Source organism: Dendropsophus ebraccatus, chromosome 3 (assembly GCF_027789765.1).
Source record: "Dendropsophus ebraccatus isolate aDenEbr1 chromosome 3, aDenEbr1.pat, whole genome shotgun sequence".
Taxonomy (NCBI): Eukaryota; Metazoa; Chordata; class Amphibia; order Anura; family Hylidae; genus Dendropsophus; species Dendropsophus ebraccatus.
Window position 1 is genome coordinate 195,618,664 of NC_091456.1, and position 25,276 is coordinate 195,643,939.

At 46.0% G+C, this 25,276-nt stretch overlaps 2 protein-coding genes across 2 annotated transcripts in view; one reads left to right on the forward strand and one right to left on the reverse strand.

Annotated features, from left to right (window-relative positions):
- The window catches only part of LOC138786760 (zinc finger protein 84-like), a 790,489-nt gene that overhangs the window by 513,522 nt on the left and 251,691 nt on the right, over nt 1-25,276 (reverse strand). The window lies entirely within an intron of this gene.
- The window catches only part of LOC138786845 (zinc finger protein 585A-like), a 55,340-nt gene continuing 51,605 nt past the window's right edge, over nt 21,542-25,276 (forward strand). Inside the window, exons 1-2 of the mRNA XM_069963915.1 lie at nt 21,542-21,891; nt 22,274-23,544. Coding sequence (XP_069820016.1) covers nt 21,777-21,891; nt 22,274-23,544 — 1,386 coding nt within the window. The 5' untranslated portion in view covers nt 21,542-21,776. The remainder of the gene's footprint in view (nt 21,892-22,273; nt 23,545-25,276) is intronic.

A 25,276-nucleotide genomic window follows, 5' to 3' on the forward strand; every position in this document is an offset into this window, starting at 1 on the left:
TCATGCCGGGCAGGGAGGCAAGAGACAACACCATTAGGGCCATTGACCTTATCCATAAAGCTAAGACCATGGATCTGCCTCTCATGCTCCTGTCTACTGACGCCGAGAAGGCATTTGATAGGGTCAATTGGCCCTTCATGATGGAGGTGTTGCGTTATCTTGGCCTGGGTCCCAACTTTATGATGTGGATTGCTGCTCTTTATAACAATCCCTCTGCCAGGGTGAGAGTGAACGGCCTCCTTTCAGAGGACTTTGCAATAAGAAACGGTACAAGGCAGGGTTGTCCACTGTCCCCCCTCATCTTCATTCTGACCCTAGAGCCCTTGCTTTGCAAAATTAGGTCTAACCCGGACATTGGGGGGGTGCCTGTGCGCGACACCACCCACAAAGTGGCTGCGTATGCCGACGACTTGCTATTTTTTATTTCTAACCCGGTCATATCTCTGCCCAACTTGATGACTGAATTGGAGACGTTCTCCCAGTTGTCCAACTATAAGATTAACTTCTCCAAGTCTGAGGCCCTGAATGTTGGCATGTCCGATGGGGTGGTGTCGTCGCTCAGGTCTTCCTTCCGGTTTCGGTGGGCCTCTTCAGCTATCCGCTATCTGGGTATTTCTCTCCCGGCGGACCTTACTAAACTGTATGCCTTAAATTTCCCACCCCTTCTCGCCAGGATACAGGAACAGTGCGCTGTGTGGACCCGGGGTTTTTTCTCCTGGTTTGGTAGATGTTCGATCTTTAAAATGACCATCCTCCCCAGGCTTCTCTATTTCTTCCAGTGCATCCCGACTCGCATCCCCCCCTCCTTTTTCAAAACGCTAACCTCCCTACAGATTAAGTTTATTTGGAACAACCAACATCCCCGCCTTCGGCGTGCAGTTTTGCACCGCCCTAAGAATGCCGGAGGCCTTGGCCTGCCCGACTTTCGAGCCTATCACACAGCGGCCTTATTGACCCGTGTTATCGACTGGTGCCGGCATGCGGATATTAAGCCCTGGGTGGGTCTGGAACAGTCTTTCACCAGCACTCCTCTCAAATGCACCCCTTGGATACACCTATCGCACCTGCCTAGGTTGCGTTCACACCCCACTATTGGCCCCACCCTACTAGCATGTGCTAGTTCCTCTTGCCGCTCCCATCTTCTTCCGCTGCACTCTGCTCAATTCCCAGTCTTGGGGAACCCAATGTTTGCCCCTGGGGTGGCGGATCCGGTTTTTCGGGCCTGGGTGACGGCGGGGAAGTACAGAGCGGACGCGTTCCTGATGGGTGCCGACTGGACCGCTCCCGCGACATTGCAGACACAGACAGACCCGGTACCTTTGGGCTCCTGGCGTGTGGCTCAACTGCGTCACTTTCTGCGCACCCTACCTGACCCTTCCTCTTTTGACACCTCTAGGACCCATTTTGAAGCCCTTTGCTTGGACTCTGGCCCACTGAGACACTCTCTCTCTCTCACATACTCCGCTCTCTTGTCCCCCCCGGACCAGCCCCCTCCTGACTACTTGCTAAAATGGGAGACTGACTTGAACTTGACTCTCACCACACAACAGCGGGAACGCATCCTGATTCTGGTACATAAGTCGTCCTTGAGCTCTGCCTTGCAGGAAACGGGCTACAAAATCTTGACTCGTTGGTATAGAGTACCATTTAAGTTGCACTCTATCTGGCCTCAAGTGGATCCAATGTGCTGGCGATGCGGCACTTCTGAGGGCACCCACCTCCATGTTTTTTGGTCATGTCCTGTTCTGAGGCCCTTTTGGGATTTGGTGAAGAGAGTCACACTCCAGGTGACGGGTAGCCAGATGGAACTGACCCCGTCCCTCTTCCTCTTGCATCACTGTTCACTCCCTATCTCTAAATATAGGAAATCTCTTCTGCGCTTTTTGGTCATGGCCGCGAGGGCATGTATCCCCCTTTACTAGAAAAGGAGCATCCCCCCGCCGATATCGCTATGGGTCTCCAAGGTCAACGATCTTATGTACATGGAGGACCTTACTTCCTCCTTGCATGATACTCACAAAAAGTTTCGCAACACTTGGTTTGCTTGGATGTCCTTTAAGGACACTCCGGAATATGCCGTTTTGGTGGGCGACCCTCCTTCAGATTGACCACTCTGCCTTGGGGGCCCATAGGATGGTTTCGGTTACTTGGCTCTGTCTCTGGCTTGACCAGGGGCTTCCCGTAGACTCACGCGCTGGGGGAAGGGGCGTTTTTTGCCCCCCCTCCTCTCCCCTCCCCTTTTTAGATGTATAGTATGTTATCGTGTATGATCGTGTTTGTCTCCCCCCCCCCTCCACCCCACTGTTTCCCCCCTCTCCCTCTCGTTCTTGCCCCCCCTCCCCTCTGCCTTTCTCCTTCTTCCTCTCCCTCCTTCCCCTTCCTTTCATCCCCTCCCTTTCATCCCCTCCCCTCTTCACCCGCTCCCAGCTTGTCCCTTTGGGTGCGGGTCTCTTTTTCCTATATGCATAAAATGTTTGGGGGACGGGGTGGGCTGGGCCTCCCTGCCGGGCCCGTAGGCCGTGGTTCATTGTCTGTGCCCTTCAGGTTTTGGTATGCTATGCAACTGTTATTTATATTACTTGTTACCTCTGTGCACCTTGTTCTTTTTCTTCTTGGTTGGCCTGCTGGGTCTGGCGGGCGTGTTGCTGCGCCTCTCCCGTGTTCTCAATAAATAAAGAATTAAAAAAAAAATAAAAAAAAAAAATTCACAGTTGAAAAGCCATTTTCATGTTCAGAATGTGAGAAATGTTTTACTGTAAAACATTCTTTCGTTGCGCATAAAATTCACACCGGTGAAAAACTATTTTAATGTTCAGAATGTGGAAAATGTTTTACTATAAGCTAAACTCTTGTTAATAATAACTAGATATCTTCCAGCAAACTAATGCTCAGTATCCGCTGGATCCATCCCGACATTTCCCGCCAATAATTCTTTCCTCCAATAGAATTCTAAGTCTTTTCCAGTCCGTCACCTTTCCGTGGATTAGGAGAGAATCCTATAATAAGTAAGTGCCAGGGCCCTGGGGGTTGGTTGGGGAAGGGGTTGGTGGTAACAGCAGGTGGGCGTTTGGTGTTTTTCTCTGGGACACTTGTCACCATGGCCAGGAGTGGCATTACCCATCCACGGACGATGCTGAACCAGGTGGCGACTTTTACTGAGGAACTTCAGTGCAATACAGATTATAGGTAGTGACTTGGAAGGAGAAGGTGTTAGAAGAGTAGGTGTAGTTTGTGTCAGAGGAGGTGCAGGGGACTTTGCCTAAGTAGAAGTGCACTCTGCTGGGATGATGTAGAGAGTGGCTTAGTGTACTGTAGAGAGAATCCTCGTACTCGGGGATAGAAGTAAACTGTAATTAGAAGACCGCCTTCTGCCAAACCAGCTCAGCGACTGCCAGGTTTGGTAGCTTGAGTCCCAGGCTTGATCAACTGGACAAAGATAACACCTCAAGATTTAAACAACAAAAATAGAAAAAAGATAGACGGCACTCACCACCCAGCGTGAATTCTTCTCTTTATTCAGTGATACAAATCATATAAACTGCTGGAAGAGGGAGCATGGTCTCAGCATCCTCCGCGACGCACGTTTCGTGTTCTGTCTCACTTCAGCATGACAAAGTGTTATCAGAACACAAAACGTGCATCGCGGAGGATGCTGAGACCATGCTCCCTCTTCCAGCAGTTTGTTATGTGATTTGTATCACTGAATAAAGAGAAGAATTCACGCTACATGGTGAGTGCCCATCTATCTTTTTTGTAGTTTTGTTGTTTGGATTTATGCTACCCTATTGACATGAGTACCGAAGTAGCTTACCTGAACAGTGTCTGAGTGATTGAAGTCACCTGGGTCCAGTAGTGCCGAGTCTTTTGCTTCTCTTTGGTTTCTGTAACTAATCAAGATTACCCAAGAAAGTCGAGCAGTGATCAGTAGGACGCTGACAGCGGCACCATGCTAGATCCATGCCACTGAGCGGACACTGGTCATGCACAGATTCACTTCCCAGTGTACCGTTATCCTGTATATCCCTTCTGGAAAACCTTTTGGTCCGAAACACATCGGCTATTTTAAGATGAATGGAAAATAATATTTTGGATTTTAAGAAAGAGCTGAAGAGCATTGTGGAGTTTATCCATTAGAAGTTCAGTAGGATACATTAGCTTAGACTCTTTGTCCTACTGGGGATCAGTCTCTTGCCTTTGTAGACCCTTACATTACACAGATACATCTCTACTGTGTACACATACACAGCTCAGCTACATGTACATTACACATTGTGGAGATCTTTAGTAGGGGGTAGCGAGAATAATGCAGTCCTTATGCCAATTTAGCTTAAAAAGTCCAACTTAGCTTTATTGTGGCATATAAAATTTTGGACAAAAACAAACGTAGCAGCACTGTGCAAAGACAGGATACAAAATAAAGTCCTGCCCGGCTGGGCTCTAACTAAACAGAGGTCTCACCTTACTCAACCAAACAGAAATAAACAACAGCAGGGTCTGACCAGGTCAGTGGCTTCCAGGCTCTCAGCAATATTCAGCCCTCCTCCTGCTTACACCTGTGTGCAAGGTGTGTACTGGAGTGGGGAGGGAATGGCAGGTCCCACTACCAAACCTACCTACCATTCCAATAAAATCCAGGCCCGGAAATACTTAACAACAGCTCAGCAGAATATCTCTGCTGAACTACACATCTTTCCTGGAGTTTACCATCTCATCCCAGCTAGCAGCCTGGGTGAGATGTACACCCCCTCCAGTATCTTACCATTCACCTTTCTACATATCCCCCCCCTCTTCTCCAGACCGGAGGGCTGGGCATTTTTAGACCACAGGCAATGAACCCTTGACAGTGCGTCTGCATTTCCCTGTAATTTCCCTGGCCTGTGTTCTACCGAGAAATTTAAATTTTGGAGGGACAGGAACCACCTGGTCACCCTGGCATTTCTCTCCTTGTTTTGCTTCATCCAGGTGAGAGGGGCATGGTCTGTCACTAGCCTAAATTTTCTGCCAAGCAGGTAATATTTTAGGGATTGTAGTGCCCACTTGACTGCTAAACACTCACATTCTACAATGGCGTAGTTTTTCTCAGCCGGAGTTAGCTTTCTACTCAAATACATGACAGGATGTTCCTCCCCATTTACTATTTGTGACAACACAGCCCCCAACCCTGAATCAGAAGCGTCTGTTTGTACCAGAAACTCTCGTTTAAAGTTAGGGGTAACCAACACAGGTTGTTGGCACAGAGCTGACTTCAGGCTTTGGAACGCCTTTTCTGCCTCTGGGGTCCATGTTACCATTACTGATTTCCCCCCTTTTATTAAGTCGGACAAAGGAGCAGCTACTGAGGCAAAGTTTGGCACAAATCTACAATAATACCCCGTAATACCAAGAAAGGCTCTTACCTGCTTCTTTGATAGGGGTTTAGGCCAATTCTGTATTGCCTCAATTTTAATAACTTGAGGCTTGATTAACCCTCTGCCAGTTATGTAGCCAAGGTATTTGGCCTCCTCTAACCCTAATGCACATTTCTCTGCGTTTATGGTGAGACCCGCATCACTGATGGCGTCCAAGACCGCCTGGACCTTACAGAGGTGACTTTCCCAATCTGCCCTAAAAATGACCATGTCATCCAGGTAGGCGGCTGCGTAATCACGATGTGGCCGCAGAATTAGCTCTGGAAAGTCGCAGGAGCCCCGTGCAACCCAAATGGCATGACTACATACTGAAATAACCCCTCTGGGGTTGAGAAGGCAGTTTTCTCTCTGGCTTCCTCAGTTAGTGGTATCTGCCAGTAACCCTTTGTAAGATCAAGGGTAGTTATGTACCCGGCGTTACCCAACCTTTCAATTAGTTTGTCTACTCTGGGCATAGGATATGCATCAAACTTGGAGACCTCATTCGGTTTTCTGAAGTCGTTAGTTTCTGAAGTACCATTGGGCTTTGGGATTAGAACTATTGGGCTGGACCACTCACTCTGGGACACTTCAATTACCCCTAGATCGAGCATCCTTTTTACCTCAGCTGACACCGCCTCCCTCCTGGCCTCTGGTATCCTGTATGGCTTGAGGTTTACTTTACTTTTGGGCTCAGTCTCTATGTGGTGTTTGATGAGGTGTGTGCGCCCTGGTAGGTCAGAAAACTTACTTCTGTTCAAAAGAAAGGTCCATGGAGTCTCAGTTACGAGTCTCAAAACACGGGAATAGCCAGATATCCCTCCAGGGGAGGGAAGCCTATTGCCAAGGGGGTGCCTCCCAGTGGAGAGATCACCAAACCACCCTGATACGTAGCCCCTTAAATCGGTTGCGAGTATTGGAACATAAATGGGGAAATACCAGGGTGGCCCCTTTTACGTCAAAGTCTAACTCTGTGGCGAGTATTGCAACATGACAAGGGTTTACCAAGGCAGGCATCCATCCACAGACGATTGTTTCGGGGTTGTTGCCCCTCGTCAGTGTGGAGTAGGATTCTGGCTAACAGGGGCAATGAAAAAGAGACCAACAAAACACAGTAATTGCTTAGCTCAGGGAGACCAGCGACAAACCCCCCCCTGGTATTTCCCTATTTAGGTTCCAATACTCGCAACCGATTGGGACTTAAGGGGCTACGTATCAGGGTGGTTTGGTGATCTCCCCACTGGGAGGCACCCCTTGGCAATAGGCTTCCCTCCCCTGGAGGGATATCTGGCTATTCCCGTGTTTTGAGACTCGTAACTGAGACTCCATGGACTCTTCTTTTGCATATTTAAATTTATATGGGGCAATGCATCAGTGGAGACTCTTCAGTGAGTTCTCCATTTGATGATTTTTTTTTTTGTCGCTGGTCTCCCTGAGCTCAGCGATTGCTGTGTTTTGTTACTTCTGTTCACCTGCAAGAACTCTTTGGCCTTCTGTTTTTGTGACCCTGACAGAGTTTCCCCTATTTTTACTGGAGGAACTGGTTGAGGAAACTTTTTCTCTGTTTTGTGATGCTACCAGGGATTCCCTGTCTTTCCAGGGCTATATCAAATTTATATGATAAATCTGAAAAGGTTTCCTACTACCGGGCTGGTGTACCTTATAGTTTACGTCCCCCACTTTTTCCACAATCTCATAGGGGCCCTGCCATTTTGCCAAGAATTTACTCTCTACTGTGGGGACTAAAATCAGGACTGTATCACCTGGGTTGAAACCTCTAACCCTAGCAGATCGGTTATAAATTCTACTCTGAGCCTCTTGCGCCCTCTGCAGGTGTTCTTTCACTACTAGCATTACAGTGGCTATACGGTCCCGCATTTGCGCCACATGCTCAATCACACTCGTGTATGGGGTTGACTCGGTTTCCTTGGCAATATCTAATAAGCCCCGAGGGTGGCGGCAATACACCAACTCAAAGGGTGAGAACTCGGTGGAAGCTTGGGGTACCTCCTGAATGGAAAACAAGGTATGGTAACAAGTGATCCAAATCCCGGCCATCCTTTTCCACTACCTTTTTTAGCATATGTTTCAGGGTTTTGTTAAATCTTTCCACTAACCCGTCAGTTTGGGGATGGTACACAGATGTATGTATATGGGTGATCTGGAACAGTTTACAGAGCTCTTTCATTACCTTGGACATAAAAGGGGTGCCCTGGTCAGTCAGGATTTCTTTGGGAATTCCTGTCCTGGAGAACATATGAAACAACTCTCTTGCTAAGCCTCAGGGTATCGTGTTGCATAATCCAAAACCACTAGAATGTACTGATGTCCCCTGGCAGACTTTACAATGGGTCCCACTAAGTCCATGACAATCCTCTCAAAGGGCACCTCTAAGATGGGGAGTGAGACTAAAGGACTGCGGAAGTGAGACACTGTGGCACTAAGCTGGCATGTGGGGCAGGACTCACAGTAGTTTTTGACCTTCTGATATACCCCTGGCCAGTAAAACCTCTGGAGGATTCTCTCTTATGTTCTGTCAGTCCCCAAGTGTATGATTATGGGCCATGTCAAGCACCATACATCTGTACGGCTTAGGGACCAGAGGTTGCTCTACCACTTCACCATTAATTTTAGTGACTCTATAGAAGAGATCATTATGCATTGCAAAATGTGGAAACTGTCAGCCTCTGGTTCCTGAGGTACCCCATTTACAACAGCAACCTGCTCTCCCGCATTTCTGAGAGTGGGGTCCTGCAACTGTGCAGTACCAAAATGATCCCTAGACACCTCTAAGTCTGGTCCATTCTGGTCAGTGGGAGGAGCCTCTTCCTCACCAGCCAGGCATCATTTTCATCCTGTACATCTTTATCATTTACCGTGGGTAATGCAATAGACTTAGGGGTCTCCTCACTCCTTTTAGGGGATTTTCTTTTTCCCCATAGAGCCCAGAACAAGGGAAAATCAGGAGGTAGTCCTCAGTCGCCTGGAACCTCTCCACAAGGTTGACAAGTTCCTCGGCATTCTTAGGGTCGCCTTGTCCCACCAAGTGTTGCGAAGTGCTCGGAGGTAGCGATCCATCACGACCCTCTCTAGGATCTGTGCAGGAGTAGAGGTGTCTGGCTCCAACCACTTTCTTGCCAAATGAATCAGGTCATACATCTGGGACCTCGCTGACTTGTCCAGACTGTAGCTCCAGTTGCGGACCCTCCGGGCACGGACAGCAGCAGTAACTCCTAGTCGGGCGAGTATCTCTGCTCTTAGCCGAGGATAGTTCTTGACTAGAGATGAGCAAACCTGGAGCATGCACGAGTCGATCCAAACCCGAACTTTCGGCATTTGATTAGCGGTGGCTGCTGGAGTTGGATAAAGCCCTAAGGCTATGTAGAAATCATGGATATAGTAATTGGCTGTATCCATGTTTTCCAGACAACCTTAGGGCTTTATCCAAGTTCTGCAGCTCCAGCTAATCAAATACCAAACATTCGGGTTCGGATCGACTCGAACCCGGTTCACTCATCTCTATTCTTGACCTCTTGCTCACTGAGATCATAGTAGGCCTTTTGAGGTTCACCTGTTAACCCCTTCACGTCAGCAATCTGTATATATACGTTCCTATTGCACATGCCCCTTGCAGTAGGAATGTACATATACGTTCCTGACTGAGGGGGGCTTTATGATGAGAGTGGGATCGCTGCAGAGATAGCGATCCCGCTCTCATCTGTGTACAGCCCCGGGGGTAATGAGAGTCAGCTGCGATCCCGCAGCTGACCCCCATTAACCCCTTAGTGACCGCCGAAACCGCGGTCACTAATGGGCGGGTGCCGGCGCTGTATTTCATCTCCCCCCACCGTGAATCCACGGTGGGGGGAGATGAAATAAGTTAAATCAGACCCCAGACCAGCCCCCCTAGTGCCCGATCACTATCCCCCCTCCCTGCGGCGGCCATCAGATCCAAGATGGCCACCGCCATCACTGTGAACAGAGTATATCTGTTCACAGTGATCGTGTTGTAAAAATGAACTAAAACCCCATGCTCTCCGCCACCGGAGAGCATGGGGTAGTCATCAGGACCCCCCCTGTGGGGTCCCGGTACAAGCGATCAGCGGTATATACTATATACCGCTGATCGCTTGTGCCATGTGCTCCAGGCACTTTTTATCCCCTGTCACCATGAATGATTGGTGACAGGGGGTTAAAAAGTGATGTCCCCCCACCCCCCAAGTCGCCCCCCACCCCCGTCCCCCTAGTCACCCCCCCTACCCCTTATACATTACCTGATCCTGGAGCTCCTTCCTCTTTGCCGTCCTGGCTGGTTATGAAGTGCGCATGCGCTCCACAACCAGCCAGCTCTGAAAATTTAAAGTGACAGAGACCAATTTGGTCTCTGTCACTGAACTATGATTACTGTGATAGAAAATATCACAGTAATCATAGTAATACAGTGAAAATGAATGTGTAAAGTACAAAAAGTGACAAACATACAAAAAAATAACACACTTTTTATTATAGTAATAATTGCAGTTTACTCCCAAATTACCCCTAACCCCCCCAGATTACCCGTAACCACAAGCAGGTTGCCCGTAACAACCGCACGTTGCCCGTAACCACCCCAGGTTGTCCGTAATCACGTCAGATTGCACGTAACCCCCCCAGATTGCCCGTAACCACCGCACGTTGCCTGTAACCACCGCACGTTGCCAGTGACCCCCTCCAGATTGTCCGTAATCACCCCAGATTGCCTGTAACCACCCCAAATTACATGTACCCACCCCAGATTACCTATAAGCACTTCAGTCTATCCGTAACAATTCTAGATTGTCTGTAACCCCCCCAGGTTGCCCGTAACCATGCCAGATTACATGTAACCCCCCAGATTGCACGCAACCACCGCAGGTTGCCTCTGACCACCGCACGTCGCCTCTGACCACCGCACCTTGCCTCTGACCACCGCACGTCGCCTCTGACCACCGCACCTTGCCTATGACCACCGCACGTCGCCTATGACCACTGCACGTCGCCTATGACCACCGCACGTCCCCTATGACCACCGCACCTTGCCTCTGACCACTGCACCTTGCCTTTAACCACCCCAAATTGCCAGTGACCCCCTCTAAATTAACCCCCTCAGATTACCTATTAGCACTTCAGTTTATCCGTAACCACAGCAGGTTGCCTGTAACCACCCCAAGTTGCCTGTAACCACCCCAGATTGTCTGTAACAACCCCAGATTGTCCGTAACCACAGCAGGTTGCCTGTAACCACACCAGATTGTCTGTAACCACAGCAGGTTGTCCGTATCCACCCCACGTTGCCCGTAACCACCCCAGGTTGCCTCTAACCATCCCAGGTTGCCTGTGACCACCCCATGTTGACTGTATCCACCCCAGATTACCCGTAACCACCCCAGATTACCCGTAACCACCTCAGACTGCCCGTAACCACCTCCAGATTACCCGGAACCACCTCAGACTGCCCGGAACCACCTCCAGATTACCCGGAACCACCCCAGACTGTCCGTAACCACCCCACATTACCTGTCATCTAATTTTTTTATTTTATTTTAGTAACTGCGCTATTCTAATAACTATTACTAGCTGCGGTTTTGCTCCAGCAAATTGGCACTCCTTCCCTTCTGAGCCCTGCTGTGTGCCCATACAGTGGTTTATGCCCACATATGGGGTACCGTTGTACTCAGAAGAACCTGCGTTACAGATTTTGGGGTACATTTTTTCTCCTGTTCCTTGTGAAATTTAGAAATTTCAAACTAAACCAACATATTATTGGAAAAATTCAAGTTTTTCATTTTTACTGGCCAATTTTGAATACTTTCCTCTAATACCTGTGGGGCCAAAATGCTCATCCTACCCCAAGATGCATTCTTTGAGGGGTGTACTTTCCGAAATGGGGTGACTTTTGGGGGGGGTTCTATTCTGTAGACATTACAGGGGCGCTGCAAACGCACCTGGTGCTCAGAAACTTCTTCAGAAAAATCTGCACAGAAAATACTAGTTGGCGCTCCTTCCCTTCTGAGCCCGGCTGTGTGCCCATGCAGTGGTTTATGCCCACATATGCGGTACCGTTCTACTCAGGAGAACCTGCGTTACAGATTTTGGGGTGAATTTTCTCTCCTGTTCCTCGTAAAATTGAGAAATTTCAAACTAAAGGAACATATTGGAAAAATTTGAGTTTTTCATTTTTACTGTCTACTTTTGAATACTTTCCTCTAATACCTGTGGGGTCAAAATGCTCACCACACCCCAAGATGAATTCTTTGAGGGGTGCACTTTCCAAAATGGGGTGACTTATGGCAAGATTTTACTCCGCTGGCACTACAGGGGCTCTGCAAACGCACCTGGCGCTCAGAAACTTCTTCAGCAAAATCTGCATTGAAAAAGCTAATTGGCGCTCCTTCCCTTTTGAGCCCGGCTGTGTGCCCATACAGTGGTTTACGCCCACATATGGGGTACCGTTGTATTCAGGAGAACTTGCGTTACAAATTTTGGGGTTCATTTTTTCTCTTGTTCCTCGTGGAATTGAGAAATTTCAAACTAAACGAACATATTATTTATAAAATATATTAAATTTAAATTTAATTATATATTAAATATATTTAAATTATATATTAAAATTAGAGTCCAACGCTCATAGAGAATGACGGAGCACTGGACTCTCCTGTCATTCTCTATGGGTGTTGGACTCATCTCTCAGCGCGCGCGCCGGGCTGCAGCGGCTGAGATCTCCGTCACCCGACCGGATCCAGAAGCGGACCCGGCGGGATTAGGTGAGTATAGGGGGCTCTAACGGGGGGTTGGGAGCCTGTCACCCTGGCACGGGGGGTGACAGGTTCCCTTTAATCTAAGTGTATATATTATTGGAAAATTTTAATTTTTCATTTTTTTACGGCCTAATGGTGAATGCTTTCCTCCAGCCCCTGTAGGGTTAAAATGCTTATTATACCCCTAAATTAATTCTTTAAGGTGTCTAGTTTCCAAAATGGGGTCACTTATGGGGGTTTCCAGTATACAAACCTCCTAAATCAACTTAAAAAAAAGAACTGGTCCCTAAAAAAATCAGTTTTGGAAACTTTCACAAAAATGTGATAATTCGCTGATAAATTTCTAAGCCCCGTAACACCCTAAAAAAGTAAAATATGTTTATGAAATGAAGCCAGAATAAAGAGGACATATTGGTAATGTGACTTAGTAACTAATTTATGTGATACGACTTTCTTTTTTTAGAAGCAGAGAATTTCAAAGTTCATAAAATGCTAATTTTTTTCAATTTTTCATGATATTTTGATGTTTTTCACAAAAAACACACAAAGTAGTGACCAAATTTTGCCACTAATATAAAGTGCCATATGTGACGAAAAAACTATCTCAGAATGGCTATCATACGATAAAGCATCACTGAGCTATAAGAGCATAAAGTGAGACAGGTGAGCCTGGTCTTTTAGGTGCAAATAGGCTTGGTCTTGAAGGGGTTAAATAGGGAGCAATGACTTGTGCCCACTCAGTGGATGGTAACTTCTCTCTCTCAGCCACACGCTAAAAAACAGTTAAATAGGCCTCAACATTGAAAATCACTGCCAGCATAGGTATTGGTATTCCCCCAACTGAAAAAATGCAAAAGGAATAGGGAATTCTAAAACTTAACTTTTAATATAAATAATTCCGCTAAAAAGTCACAAAACAAAACAAACAATGATATCCTCCAACCAAAACTGTGATCATAGTGGTTGCAAAAAAATGGATATGCCACGATAATGCAATACACTAGGGGAACCCTGATGTGTGTACCCCCATAGTATGTGGGTCTGGGTATCGGGGAGGGACTCAGGTCAATGATGAGGGGCAGGACCTATTTCCCCCTATACTCCCTTCTCCCTATATACCCTGCCCTAGGCAGGGCAGGGTATATAAGGGCGGCCCCGCTCTGGAACCTAACCCTAGTTCCTATATAACCCTACAATAGTGCAGTGAGCTAAGCTATCTCACTTGGTATTAACTGCCTAGGCTAACATGTACTAGTGAGTGGAGCAATTACTAAACTCGAGAGATAAATAGGTAGGGTGTCACCAGACGCAGAGCGGAGTCAGGGTAAAAGAAAAAAAGGGAGGGGAGACACACACACACACACAGGCTGATAGATATAAATATATGTGATAATATGTCACCGATACTATATAGGGCGATGATAAATCCCTTGATGTTTTACCCCATCACAAGGATGTCCACTGGGTATAAGTGTGTGTGTCTCTATCCAATAAGGTGTCCAACTCTGGCCACCAATGTGTCAAAAAATAGATATCAATACACAGTAAGTGTCCGTAATCCTATACCAACCAAGCACCTGCTTGTTTCTATAACCGGGTCCCCGGTCACAGTCTCTGCTAACAGAGCGGGCTGCCACACTGCTCTGCCGCAAGCTCCAGCTGTTCAATAACAGTGCTAGTTAGCTGGTTAAATGGACACACACATTGGCCCCATAATCACAGAAGACACCTCAGGAGTACGTTTGGTAGGTACATAGTAATAATACATGGCGATGCCCAATGGTATGTACCCCAATGTACCCCAATTACTCAGAAAGCATCGTTGTTACAACAATCCAACACGTGGGCATAGCCAAAAAGCAAAAAACAGATATTAAAATCACTGATACATGAACACAGAACAAACAAACTAAGGACCAGCTCCTGGTCCCGATACAGATAGGCAGGTAAATTAAATGAAGCATGCATATGACAATGCCTTATTCAGTCCATTAGGGGACATGGATCTACATCTAAAGATCCATAGGCTCTCCTTCTGGAGAAGTCTCCTGTCAAAATCCCCTTTTCTGATTGACGGTCGAACGACCTCCAGCACCGCAAAGCTGAGTTGGGTAACGTCACCCCCATGTGCCTCACTCATGTGGCGGGCAATGGGGGTATTCTTGGCATTTTTGACGTCATTCACATGTTCACAGACGCGTCTCCTAAATTCACGGAGAGTTTTCCCAATGTAATCCTTGGGGCAAGTGCACTGTGCCAAGTACACCAGCCCCTTTTAACGACAGTTGGCAAAGTCACGTATCTGGAATATTTGGCCTGTGGTCGACGCCACATTGATCTTTGTACGTCTCATGTATGCACATGCCTTACAGCCACTACATCGAAAATTGCCTATGATTTGTCTGTTAAGCCAACTATTCCCTGGCCTAGGACATGTGTAGTGGCTGTGGACCAACTATTCCCTGGCCTAGGACGTGTGTAGTGGCTGTGGACCAAACGGTCTCCCAGACTGCGACCCTTACGGTACGTGACTAAAGGGCGTTCAGATACCACTTTTACGAGGCTGGGGTCGGCCCTCAAAATGGGCCAAAATTCCTGTAGGATGTTCTATGTATACGTCTGACGATTTTTCATCGTATGTGCCGATGATCCTCGTGAATCCATCGCCCTCATCCAATTGTTGTGGAACAAGGAGATCATTGCGATTAGACTGCCTTGCTTCCCTGAATGCTTTATTCAAAACCCATTGGGGATATCCCCGGGACAAGAACCTCTCTTGGAGTTTTTTAGCCTCACTGAAGAACTGCTCATTAGAAGAGCAATTCCGCTTGATCCTTAAATATTGTCCCTTAGGGATTCCTTTTTTAAGGGGTTGGGGGTGATAACTTCTCCAGTGGAGGAGGCTGTTAGTCGCAGTCTCCTTCCTATGTTCCACGACAATTGGATGAGGGCGATGGATTCACGAGGATCATCGGCACATACGATGAAAGATCGTCAGACGTATACAACATCCTACAGGAATTTTGGCCCATTTTGAGGGCCGACCCCAGCCTCGTAAAAGTGGTATCTGAACGCCCTTTAGTCACGTACCGTAAGGGTCGCAGTCTGGGAAACCGTTTGGTCCACAGCCACTACACATGTCCTAGGCCAGGGAATAGTTGGCTTAACAGACAAATCATAGGCAATTTTCGATGTAGTGGCTGTAAGGCATGTGCATACATGAGACGTACAAAGATCAACGTGGCGTCGACCACAGGCCAAATATTCGAGATACGTGACTTTGCCAACTGTCGTTCAAAGGGGCTGGTGTACTTGGCACAGTGCACTTGCCCCAAGGATTACATTGGGAAAACTCTCCGTGAATTTAGGAGACGCGTCTGTGAACATGTGAATGACGTCAAAAATGCCAAGAATACCCCCATTGCCCGCCACATGAGGGAGGCACATGGGGGTGACGTTACCCAACTCAGCTTTGCGGTGCTGGAGGTCGTTCGACCGTCAATCAGAAAAGGGGATTTTGACAGACTTCTCCAGAAGGAGAGCCAATGGATCTTTAGATGTAGATCCATGTCCCCTAATGGACTGAATGAGGCATTGTCATATGCATGCTTCATTTAATTTACCTGCCTATCTGTATCGGGACCAGGAGCTGGTCCTTAGTTTGTTTGTTCTGTGTTGGCTTTCAATATAGACCAAGGTTCTGTCAGCGATCAGCACAAGATTGTGCCACGTTTATTTATCATTTTGAGTCTATACTCCTTAATTGGATAGGCTAGAATTATCAGTATGTGTATCCAGGTGGTGCTCTAAGCAACGCCACCCCTTTCAACTATAAATTGAAATTTACCCCTTTAGCACTTTTCACATTGTCCGTTTTTTCATGCGTCATTATTCTTCCCGGCAGCAGATTTTATGCACTGCCGACGCAATGCTTCCCTCTTTGAGTGTATACCTTCCCCTACTGTTGAGGTACAGGTTAAGTGGTTTGGATCAATATATGGCCAAACATCTCTTGATACGTTGTATCCTCGCGGAATGCAAGGGGTGTATAGGTGAGCACTCGGGACTTGTGGAGGACATCGCGGGACTGGCTTCCTCCCTAATGCATACAGCAATATGTGTCGCCCTGTTAGGACGCCATCTTTTTTGGTTATCCACAGAACCACAACATCTTTGGATGCCTGCCCATTTCACCTGGGGGGCGTAACGGCCCCTTGACGGACTCTTATTATAGCAGTGTTTGTGAGTTTACTCCCTCTGGATGACGTAGTCTAGTGGCTGGCATGTCCGTAACAGGTTACCAATAGATCAGGCCTTTTGAGATCTCGCGATATGAGACGCCGCCCACTGATGCCGGCGGGAGGGCGGGACTTCTTTTTTAATACTGTGCGGGAAGCATTTAGAAACGTAGACGAGCAACCATCGACCAGCGTCTATCCTGTCCATGCGCTGATGTATGACTGCGGACGATCATCTATTTCCTATCATCGGGTCTCCTGACGATTTAGGATATGAAACGCGTTGAGACCGATATTTGGGAGAATCGATGAGTATATGAATTTATTTGTTCACCCAATTCTACCCTCATGTATCAGTGATTTTAATATCTGTTTTTTGCTTTTTGGTTATGCCCACGTGTTGGATTGTTGTAACAATGATGCTTTCTGAGTAATTGGGGTACATTGGGGTACATACCATTGGGCATCGCCGTGTATTATTACGATGTACCTAACAAACGTACTCCTGAGGTGTCTTCTGTGATTATGGGGCCAATGTGTGTGTCCATTTAACCAGCTAATTAGCACTGTTATTGAACAGCTGGAGCTTGCGGCAGAGCAGTGTGGCAGCCTGCTCTGTTAGCAGAGACTGTGACCAGGGACCCGGTTATAGATACAAGCAGGTGCTTGGTTGGTATAGGATTACGGACACTTACTGTGTATTGATATCTATTTTTTGACACATTGGTGGCCAGAGTTTGACACCTTATTGGATAGAGACACACACACTTATACCCAGTGGACATCCTTGTGATGGGGTAAAACATCAAGGGATTTATCATCGCCCTATATAGTATCGGTGACATATTATCACATATATTTATATCTATCAGCCTGTGTGTGTGTGTCTCCCCTCCCTTCCCTCCTTTTTTTCTTTTACCCTGACTTCGCTCTGCGTCTGGTGACACCCTACCTATTTATCTCTCGAGTTTAGTAATTGCTGCACTCACTAGTACATGTTAGCCTAGGCAGTTAATACCAAGTGAGATAGCTTAGCTCACTGCACTATTGTAGGGTTATATAGGAACTAGGGTTAGGTTCCAGAGCGGGGCCGCCCTTATCAGGGCGTCAACTCCGCCTAGGGCAGGGTATATAGGGAGAAGGGAGTATAGGGGGAAATAGGTCCTGCCCCTCATCATTGATACCCCGATACCCGGACCCACATACAATGGGGGTACACACATCAGGGTTCCCCTAGTGTATTGCATTATCGTGGCATATCCATTTTTGCAACCACTGTGATCACAGTTTTGGTTGGAGGATATCATTGTTTGTTTTGTTTTGTGACTTTTTAGCGGAATTATTTATATTAAAAGTTAAGTTTTAGAACTCCCTATTCCTTTTGCAGGCCTCAACATCGTCATCAGCCGCCATCTTTTGCAGCGCACGCTGCACAGCTCTTCTCACATAAAAAGTATCTGGAGCGGCTACCGCCACCGGTACCGCTGTGGATTAGCACCTGCAGACGCCTCTTGCTTTGCTATCAGGTGCTCAATAAGTTTCTGTTGTTGAGCCATTGCTTGCTGATGTGCTGCCATTGCCTGTTCATGGCGCAGGTTAGCGGCTGTCTGAGCCTGTTCATGGCGCAGGTTAGCGGCTGTCTGAGCTTGTATGAACTGCTTCATCATCTCCTCCATGTTGCTTGACTGTTTTTGGAGTAAAGCAGCAGTTGTCACCCAGGACATAAGCAGCTGTAGCCAAGTTTATGCACACCATTGCCCCTAGCAACCATTTTGCCCGCTCCGCAGCACCAGTTGTGGAGATCTTTAGTAGGGGTAGCGAGAATGAAACAATCCTTATGCCAATTTAAAGTGACTGTACCACCAGGCCCAGGCTGAAGCACTGGAGGCGGCCGACTCACTCTTAGTGGGAGGAAACCCTAGCCCCTCTAAGATAGGGTTCCATTGATTCTAATGGAGTCACGTCATGGAGGGGCTGGGGTTTCTTCCCAATGGGGGTGGGTCGGCCGCCTCCAGTGCTTCAGTCTGGGCCTGATGGTACAGTCACTTTAACATAAAAAGTCAAACTTGGATTTATTGTGGCATATAAAATTTTAGACAAAAACAAACGTAGCAGCACTGTGCAAAGACAGGATACAAAATAAAGTCCTGCCCGGCTGGGCTCTAACTAAACAGAGGTCTCACCTTACTCAACCAAACAGAAATAAACAACAGCAGGGTCTGACCAGGTCAGTGGCTTCCAGGCTCTCAGCAATATTCAGCCCTCCTCCTGCTTACACCTGTGCGCAAGGTGTGTACTGGAGTAGGGAGGGAATGGCAGGTCCCACTACCAAACCTACCTACCATTCCAATAAAATCCAGGCCCGGAAATACTAAACAACAGTTCAGCAGAATATCTCTGCTGAACTACACATCTTTTAGGGAGTTTACCATCACATCCCAGCTAGCAGCCTGTACACCCCCTCCAGTATTTTACCATTCACCTATCTAACACATACAGCTACATGGACATTACACACATATACAGCTCAGCTACATGTACATTACACATATACAGCTCAGCTACATGTACATTACACACATACAGCTCAGCTACATGTACATTACACATATACAGCTCAGCTACATGTACATTACACACATACAGCTCAGCTACATGTATGTACATTACACACATACAGCTCAGCTATATGTACATTACACACATATACAGCTCAGCTACATGTACATTACACATATACAGCTCAGCTACATCTACATTACACACATATACAGCTCAGCTACATGTACATTACACATATACAGCTCAGCTACATGTACATTACACACATACAGCTCAGCTACATGTACATTACACATATATACAGCTCAGCTACATGTACATTACACACATACAGCTCAGCTACATGTACATTACACACATATACAGCTCAGCTACATGTACATTACACATATACAGCTCAGCTACATGTACATTACACATATACAGCTCAGCTACATGTACATTACACATATATACAGCTCGGCTACATGTACATTACACATATATACAGCTCGGCTACATGTACATTACACATATATACAGCTCGGCTACATGTACATTACACACATACAGCTCAGCTACATGTACATTACACATATACAGCTCAGCTACATGTACATTACACATATATACAGCTCAGCTACATGTACATTACACACATACAGCTCAGCTACATGTACATTACACATATACAGCTCAGCTACATGTACATTACACATATATACAGCTCAGCTACATGTACATTACACATATATACAGCTCGGCTACATGTACATTACACACATACAGCTCAGCTACATGTACATTACACACAGGGCTCTGCTGCAGGCATATATAACACACACACACACAGCTCTGCTCCACACACATCACACACACACAGCTCTGCTGCATACACATCACTTCAGCTCATCCAGCACAGCAGAGTCCTGCATACACTGAGCAGCAGCCCCTGATCATGTGACTCCTCCTCCTCCATGTGACTGATCACATGACTGTGACATCATGGCAGGTCCTGGAAGCACACGGGAAGCACACGGCTCCTGTATCTGCAGGTAGTGTTGGTTATTACATTGCTGTGTCTGTACATATCGGCCGTTGTATCTCCTGAGAGAGATCAGGGAGAGATGGACAGCAATATCTGCTGCAAATTGTCTCTGAGAAAAACGTGTAATTTTGCAGCAGAGTGTCACTTTACTGTCACAGTTTCCTTCACAATTCACTTCCTCTTTCTTTCTTTGGCCGCATTTCAAGAGCGTCTCTGTCCTCGGGCTGTGTGTGACGTCATAATGGTGACAGGTATAAAATACTGCAATATAGTAGTAGCTGAATAACGGGCCCCTGGCTGCCATGGAAACCATCAACGCCCAGCAATCATGTCACCGGGCTGCCACCGTATATACAGCCGCTCAGCTTATAGATAAAAAAGGAGAAAAGATGTAGTGACTGTATGTGATGTTACATTGTCTCATCTTCTCTCCATACATTACAGGATCCTCTACTGATAATTCTCCAGAGCGACCGATCAACCATGGAGAGAGACAGAGACAAGATGGCGGACAGGATAATAACCCTCACCCTACACATACTCTTCCTGCTTACTGGGGAGGTGAGGGATTCTGGGAGTGATGTCATCATGACATCATTCTTATCTATGGAATAACAGATGGATAGGACTGGGGAGGTGAGGGATTCTGGGAGTGATGTCATCATGACATCATTCTTATCTATGGAATAACAGATGGATAGGACTGGAGAGGTGAGGGATTCTGGGAGTGATGTCATCATGACATCATTCTTATCTATGGAATAACAGATGGATAGGACTGGAGAGGTGAGGGATTCTGGGAGTGATGTCATCATGACATCATTCTTATCTATGGAATAACAGATGGATAGGACTGGAGAGGTGAGGGATTCTGGGAGTGATGTCATCATGACATCATTCTTATCTATGGAATAACAGATGGATAGGACTGGAGAGGTGAGGGATTCTGGGAGTGATGTCATCATGACATCATTCTTATCTATGGAATAACAGATGGATAGGACTGGAGAGGTGAGGGATTCTGGGAGTGATGTCATCATGACATCATTCTTATCTATGGAATAACAGATGGATAGGACTGGAGAGGTGAGGGATTCTGGGAATGGATGGAGTGATAGTAATGTGTCTCTCCATACACAGGACTACACAGTAGTGAAGAAGTCCTCTAGTGGGCGCTGTGGGGCCCCTGGGTGTGAAGGATCGGGAAGAACCCTGAGCCCAATCCCGGGGCCCCTGATACATGAGGAAATGGAGGAAGAGAAGATCCTAGAAGTCACCAACAAGATGGTGGAGCTGCTGAGTGGAGAGGTGAGACTGTGGCTGCTGGGAATGCTGGGACATTATACAGTAACACCACTGGAGGGGTGGGGGGATGACTGTGTGACCATTGTGTGTGTCAGGTTCCTATAAGGTGTCAGGACGTGGCGGTCTATTTCTCCATGGAGGAGTGGGAGTATGTAGAAGGACACAAGGATCAGTACAAGGATTTGATGCTGGAGGATCAGCAGCCCCTCCCATCAGCAGGTAATAGACAGGACTATATACACACCTCCTCTCTGTATTATCTGGATGGAAAGAATGAATTCAGTCTCTGTATGTGTTCCCTACAGTTGTGAACAATATTAATGCTCCAGAGACAGATGTGAGCAGTGATGAGCAGTATAAGGAGGACATCACTACATGGAAAGATAGAAATTCTATTAATGCTATAGATGTAATAGTAAAAGAAGAGAAAGATGTGAGCAGTGATAAGCAGTATAAGGAGGACATCACTACAGGGAGAAATATGAACTGTATTAATGCTACAGACGTAAGGGTAAAGGAAGAAGAAAATGAAGAAGAGACAGATGACAGCAGTGATGAGCAGTATAAGCAGGACATCACTACAGGTAACCACCCAGGTGAGTAGTGACCACTAAATGCAGAGAACACTCACACAGTCTCCTCAGTCACCGGCTGTAACTATTCTGTGTGGAATTTTTACAAAGTAAAAAATGTTTAAAACAAAAATACAAGTTAGCCGTAGATGGAAGTTGTAGTAGATTTGGAATGTACTGTAGGATGGGGTTGGATTAAAAAAAAGTCAAAAATTCTTCTTAGTCTGATCTGAGACTTAAGCACCGTAGGTCCGGCGAATTCCGTGGTTTGTTCCTCTTCACGGTGGCGCGCATCTCCGCCCGCTCCATAGACACCATTCTATGGCCGGGCGAATTCCGCATTCTGCCGAAAGAAGTGACACCATTATATTACTTCTCACTAATAGAATGATTTTCTTCTTGGCAGCTGAGTGTACCCGGAGATCAGAGGGACATCAGATATCTCCAGATATTACAGCAGATGGTCAGATCACACAAGATACATATGAAGAACCTTCTATTCCCCCAGATACACCCCCAGCCCCTCACAGCAAAGAGCTGGCATCTCATCCTGTTATACAAGTCCCATCTACTGATCCATCACAGAGTGTTAAGAAAAATAGAAGTCGTAGAAGGAATGTTGATACAGAAAAGTGCAAAAGTGTTCATGCAGGAGAAAAGCCATTTTCATGTTCAGAATGTGGGAAATGTTTTAATCGGAAATCACATCTTGTAACACATCGAAGAATTCATCCAGGAGAGAAATCATTTATTGGTCCAGAATGTGAGAAACATTTTACTACCATAACAAATGTTGTCATGCATCAAAGATGTCACAAAGGGGAGAAGCAATTTCCATGTCAAGAATGTGGAAAATGTTTTTCCCAAAAATCAAGACTTGTTAAGCATCAAAAAATACACACAAGAGAAAAGCCATTTTCATGTTCAGAATGTGGGAAATCATTTGCTGGGAAATCAAATCTTGTAGAACATGAAAGAATTCACACAGGAGAGAAGCCATTTTCATGTTCAGAATGTGGGAATGGTTTTACCCGAAAATCAACTTTTGTTAGGCATCAAAAAATACACACAGGGGTGAAGCCATATTTGTGTTCAGAATGTGGGAAATCATTTACTCTAAAATCAAAACTTGTTAAACATAAAAGAATTCACACAGGGGAAAAGCCATTTTCATGTTCAGAATGTGGGAAATCTTTTGCTGTAAAATCAAGTTTTGTTGTACATAAAAGAATTCACACAGGAGAGAAGCCATTTTCATGTTTGGAATGTGGGAATGGTTTTACCCAAAAATCAACTCTTGTTAAGCATCAAAAAATACACACAGGGGAGAAGCCATATTCGTGTTTAGAATGTGGAAAATCTTTTCCTGTAAAATCGACACTTGTTAACCATAAGAGAATTCACACAGGGGAAAAGCCGTTTTCATGTTCAGAATGTGGAAAATCTTTTCCTGTAAAATCAAAACTTGTTGAACATAAGAGGATTCACACAGGGGAGAAGCCATATTCATGTTCAGAATGTGGGAATTGTTTTTCTGTACAATCAAATCTCATTGAACATAAAAGAATTCACACAGGGGAGAAGCCATTTTCATGCTCAGAATGTGGGAAATGTTTTACCCGAAAATCACATCTTATTAAGCATCAAGAAATACACACAGGGGAGAAGCCATCTTCAGTTTTAGAATGTGGGAAATCTTTTCCTGTAAAATCACAACTCGTTATACATCAGGTAATAACAGGCTAAGTGAGGAAGTTGGCGAGATCAACATAGAGATCAATGTGGATTTTGTTTACATAACGGGATGGATTTATGCTTAGTAAGTTATTGATGTATTACTATCCGAGATTATATTATTGTAACGTCTTTTGTAAATCAAATAAAGAAAATTAAATAATAAACATCAAATATTTCACTCGGGAGAAACCATGTTTATGTTCAGAATGTGGAAAATGTTTTCCCCAGAAATCAACTCTTGTTAAAGTCTACCTATCACTATAATAAAGGTCTGACATATAACCACGTCAGAGGTTTGTATCAGTCGCGTCCAGGGGAGGAGACCCCCGCTGATCGCTAGAAGAAAGGGGCTGAAGCGCTTAGCAGTGTGCGCTCTGCCTCTTTGTTTCCACTCTCACTGATAAAATAGCAGTGAACAGAAATATAATGGAAGCCATGGAACTTCTGGTAGAGATGATAGCCGAACGTTCCACGGACTCCATTATGATTCTGTCTACTTCTACTTTATCAGTGAGAGCGGAGATGAAGAGCGCACACTGCTAAGTGCTTCAGGCCCTTTCTTCTAGCGATTAGCGGGGGTCTCAGCACCCGAACCCCCACAGATAAAAACCTTTCACATGGCTAAAACGTATGTGAAGTTTTCTATAATGATAGGCGCACTTTTAGTATCAACAAATTCACACAGGGAACATTTTTATGTTCAGAATGTGGGAAATGTTTTAGGGCAAAACATACTCTTGTTGAGCATCAAAATAGTGACAAAGGGGAGAAGGCATTTTCCTGTTCAGTGTTAAGGTTACACTTTGATGTTGATCTGACTCTATGGAGCCAGATCCTCCCAGGATGGATGGTTACCCAATCGATGGCTAGAGTTGTAACCTGCAGTATTACCAACTCGTCACTTATAAATCACAGACACAGATAAGACAATGTATCATGATTATAAGCCTGGGTATAATGGCCACGTTTTATTATGGTAATCACATTTTATAGTCAGATAAAATATAAGGTGTTAACAGATGGTAATAAGACATAGATGAGATGGAGCTAGTGATTTAGTTATTCAGTCATGTGCAATGGCATCTATATTAGTATTCATTATTATTAATCAAAAAGGTTAGAACAATACATTCTGTGCAAAGATACTTTGCACAGAATGTGGGACTGTGTGAAATTGAGGGGCTTTGGGACGGTGGTGATTGATCTGGTTCACCGGAGAGCCGGAGTTAAGCTATCTGATCATCCATCTACTCTATTGCAATCCATGATACCGGGCTCGTTGCCACAGTGTAAAAAAAGTATAGTCCGGTTCCTCCTACTTGCGGCTAGGACAGTGATTCCCAGAAGGCGGAAATCGGGCACTCCGCTCACCGTATCAGAGTGGTTTGCAGAAATCCAACACCTTCACCGGATGGAGGAGCTGAGAGCGGAGCACATAGGCGGCCCGTTCTCTACTACGGCCATGTGGACGCACTGGGTAGCCTTTATGGACACCCCTGCATATCACTCCTATATGATATCACAGGCTAGTGCACCGACTGGACAAGGGGTACAACTGTGCTCTCCCCTACACGCCACTATCATGGGTCTCGCTCCCTTCTCCTTCCCTGGGGCCGTGCTGGTCACCCCTTTCTTCTTCTTTCCACACCTAGTTAGCTAGTTCTTGTCTTTC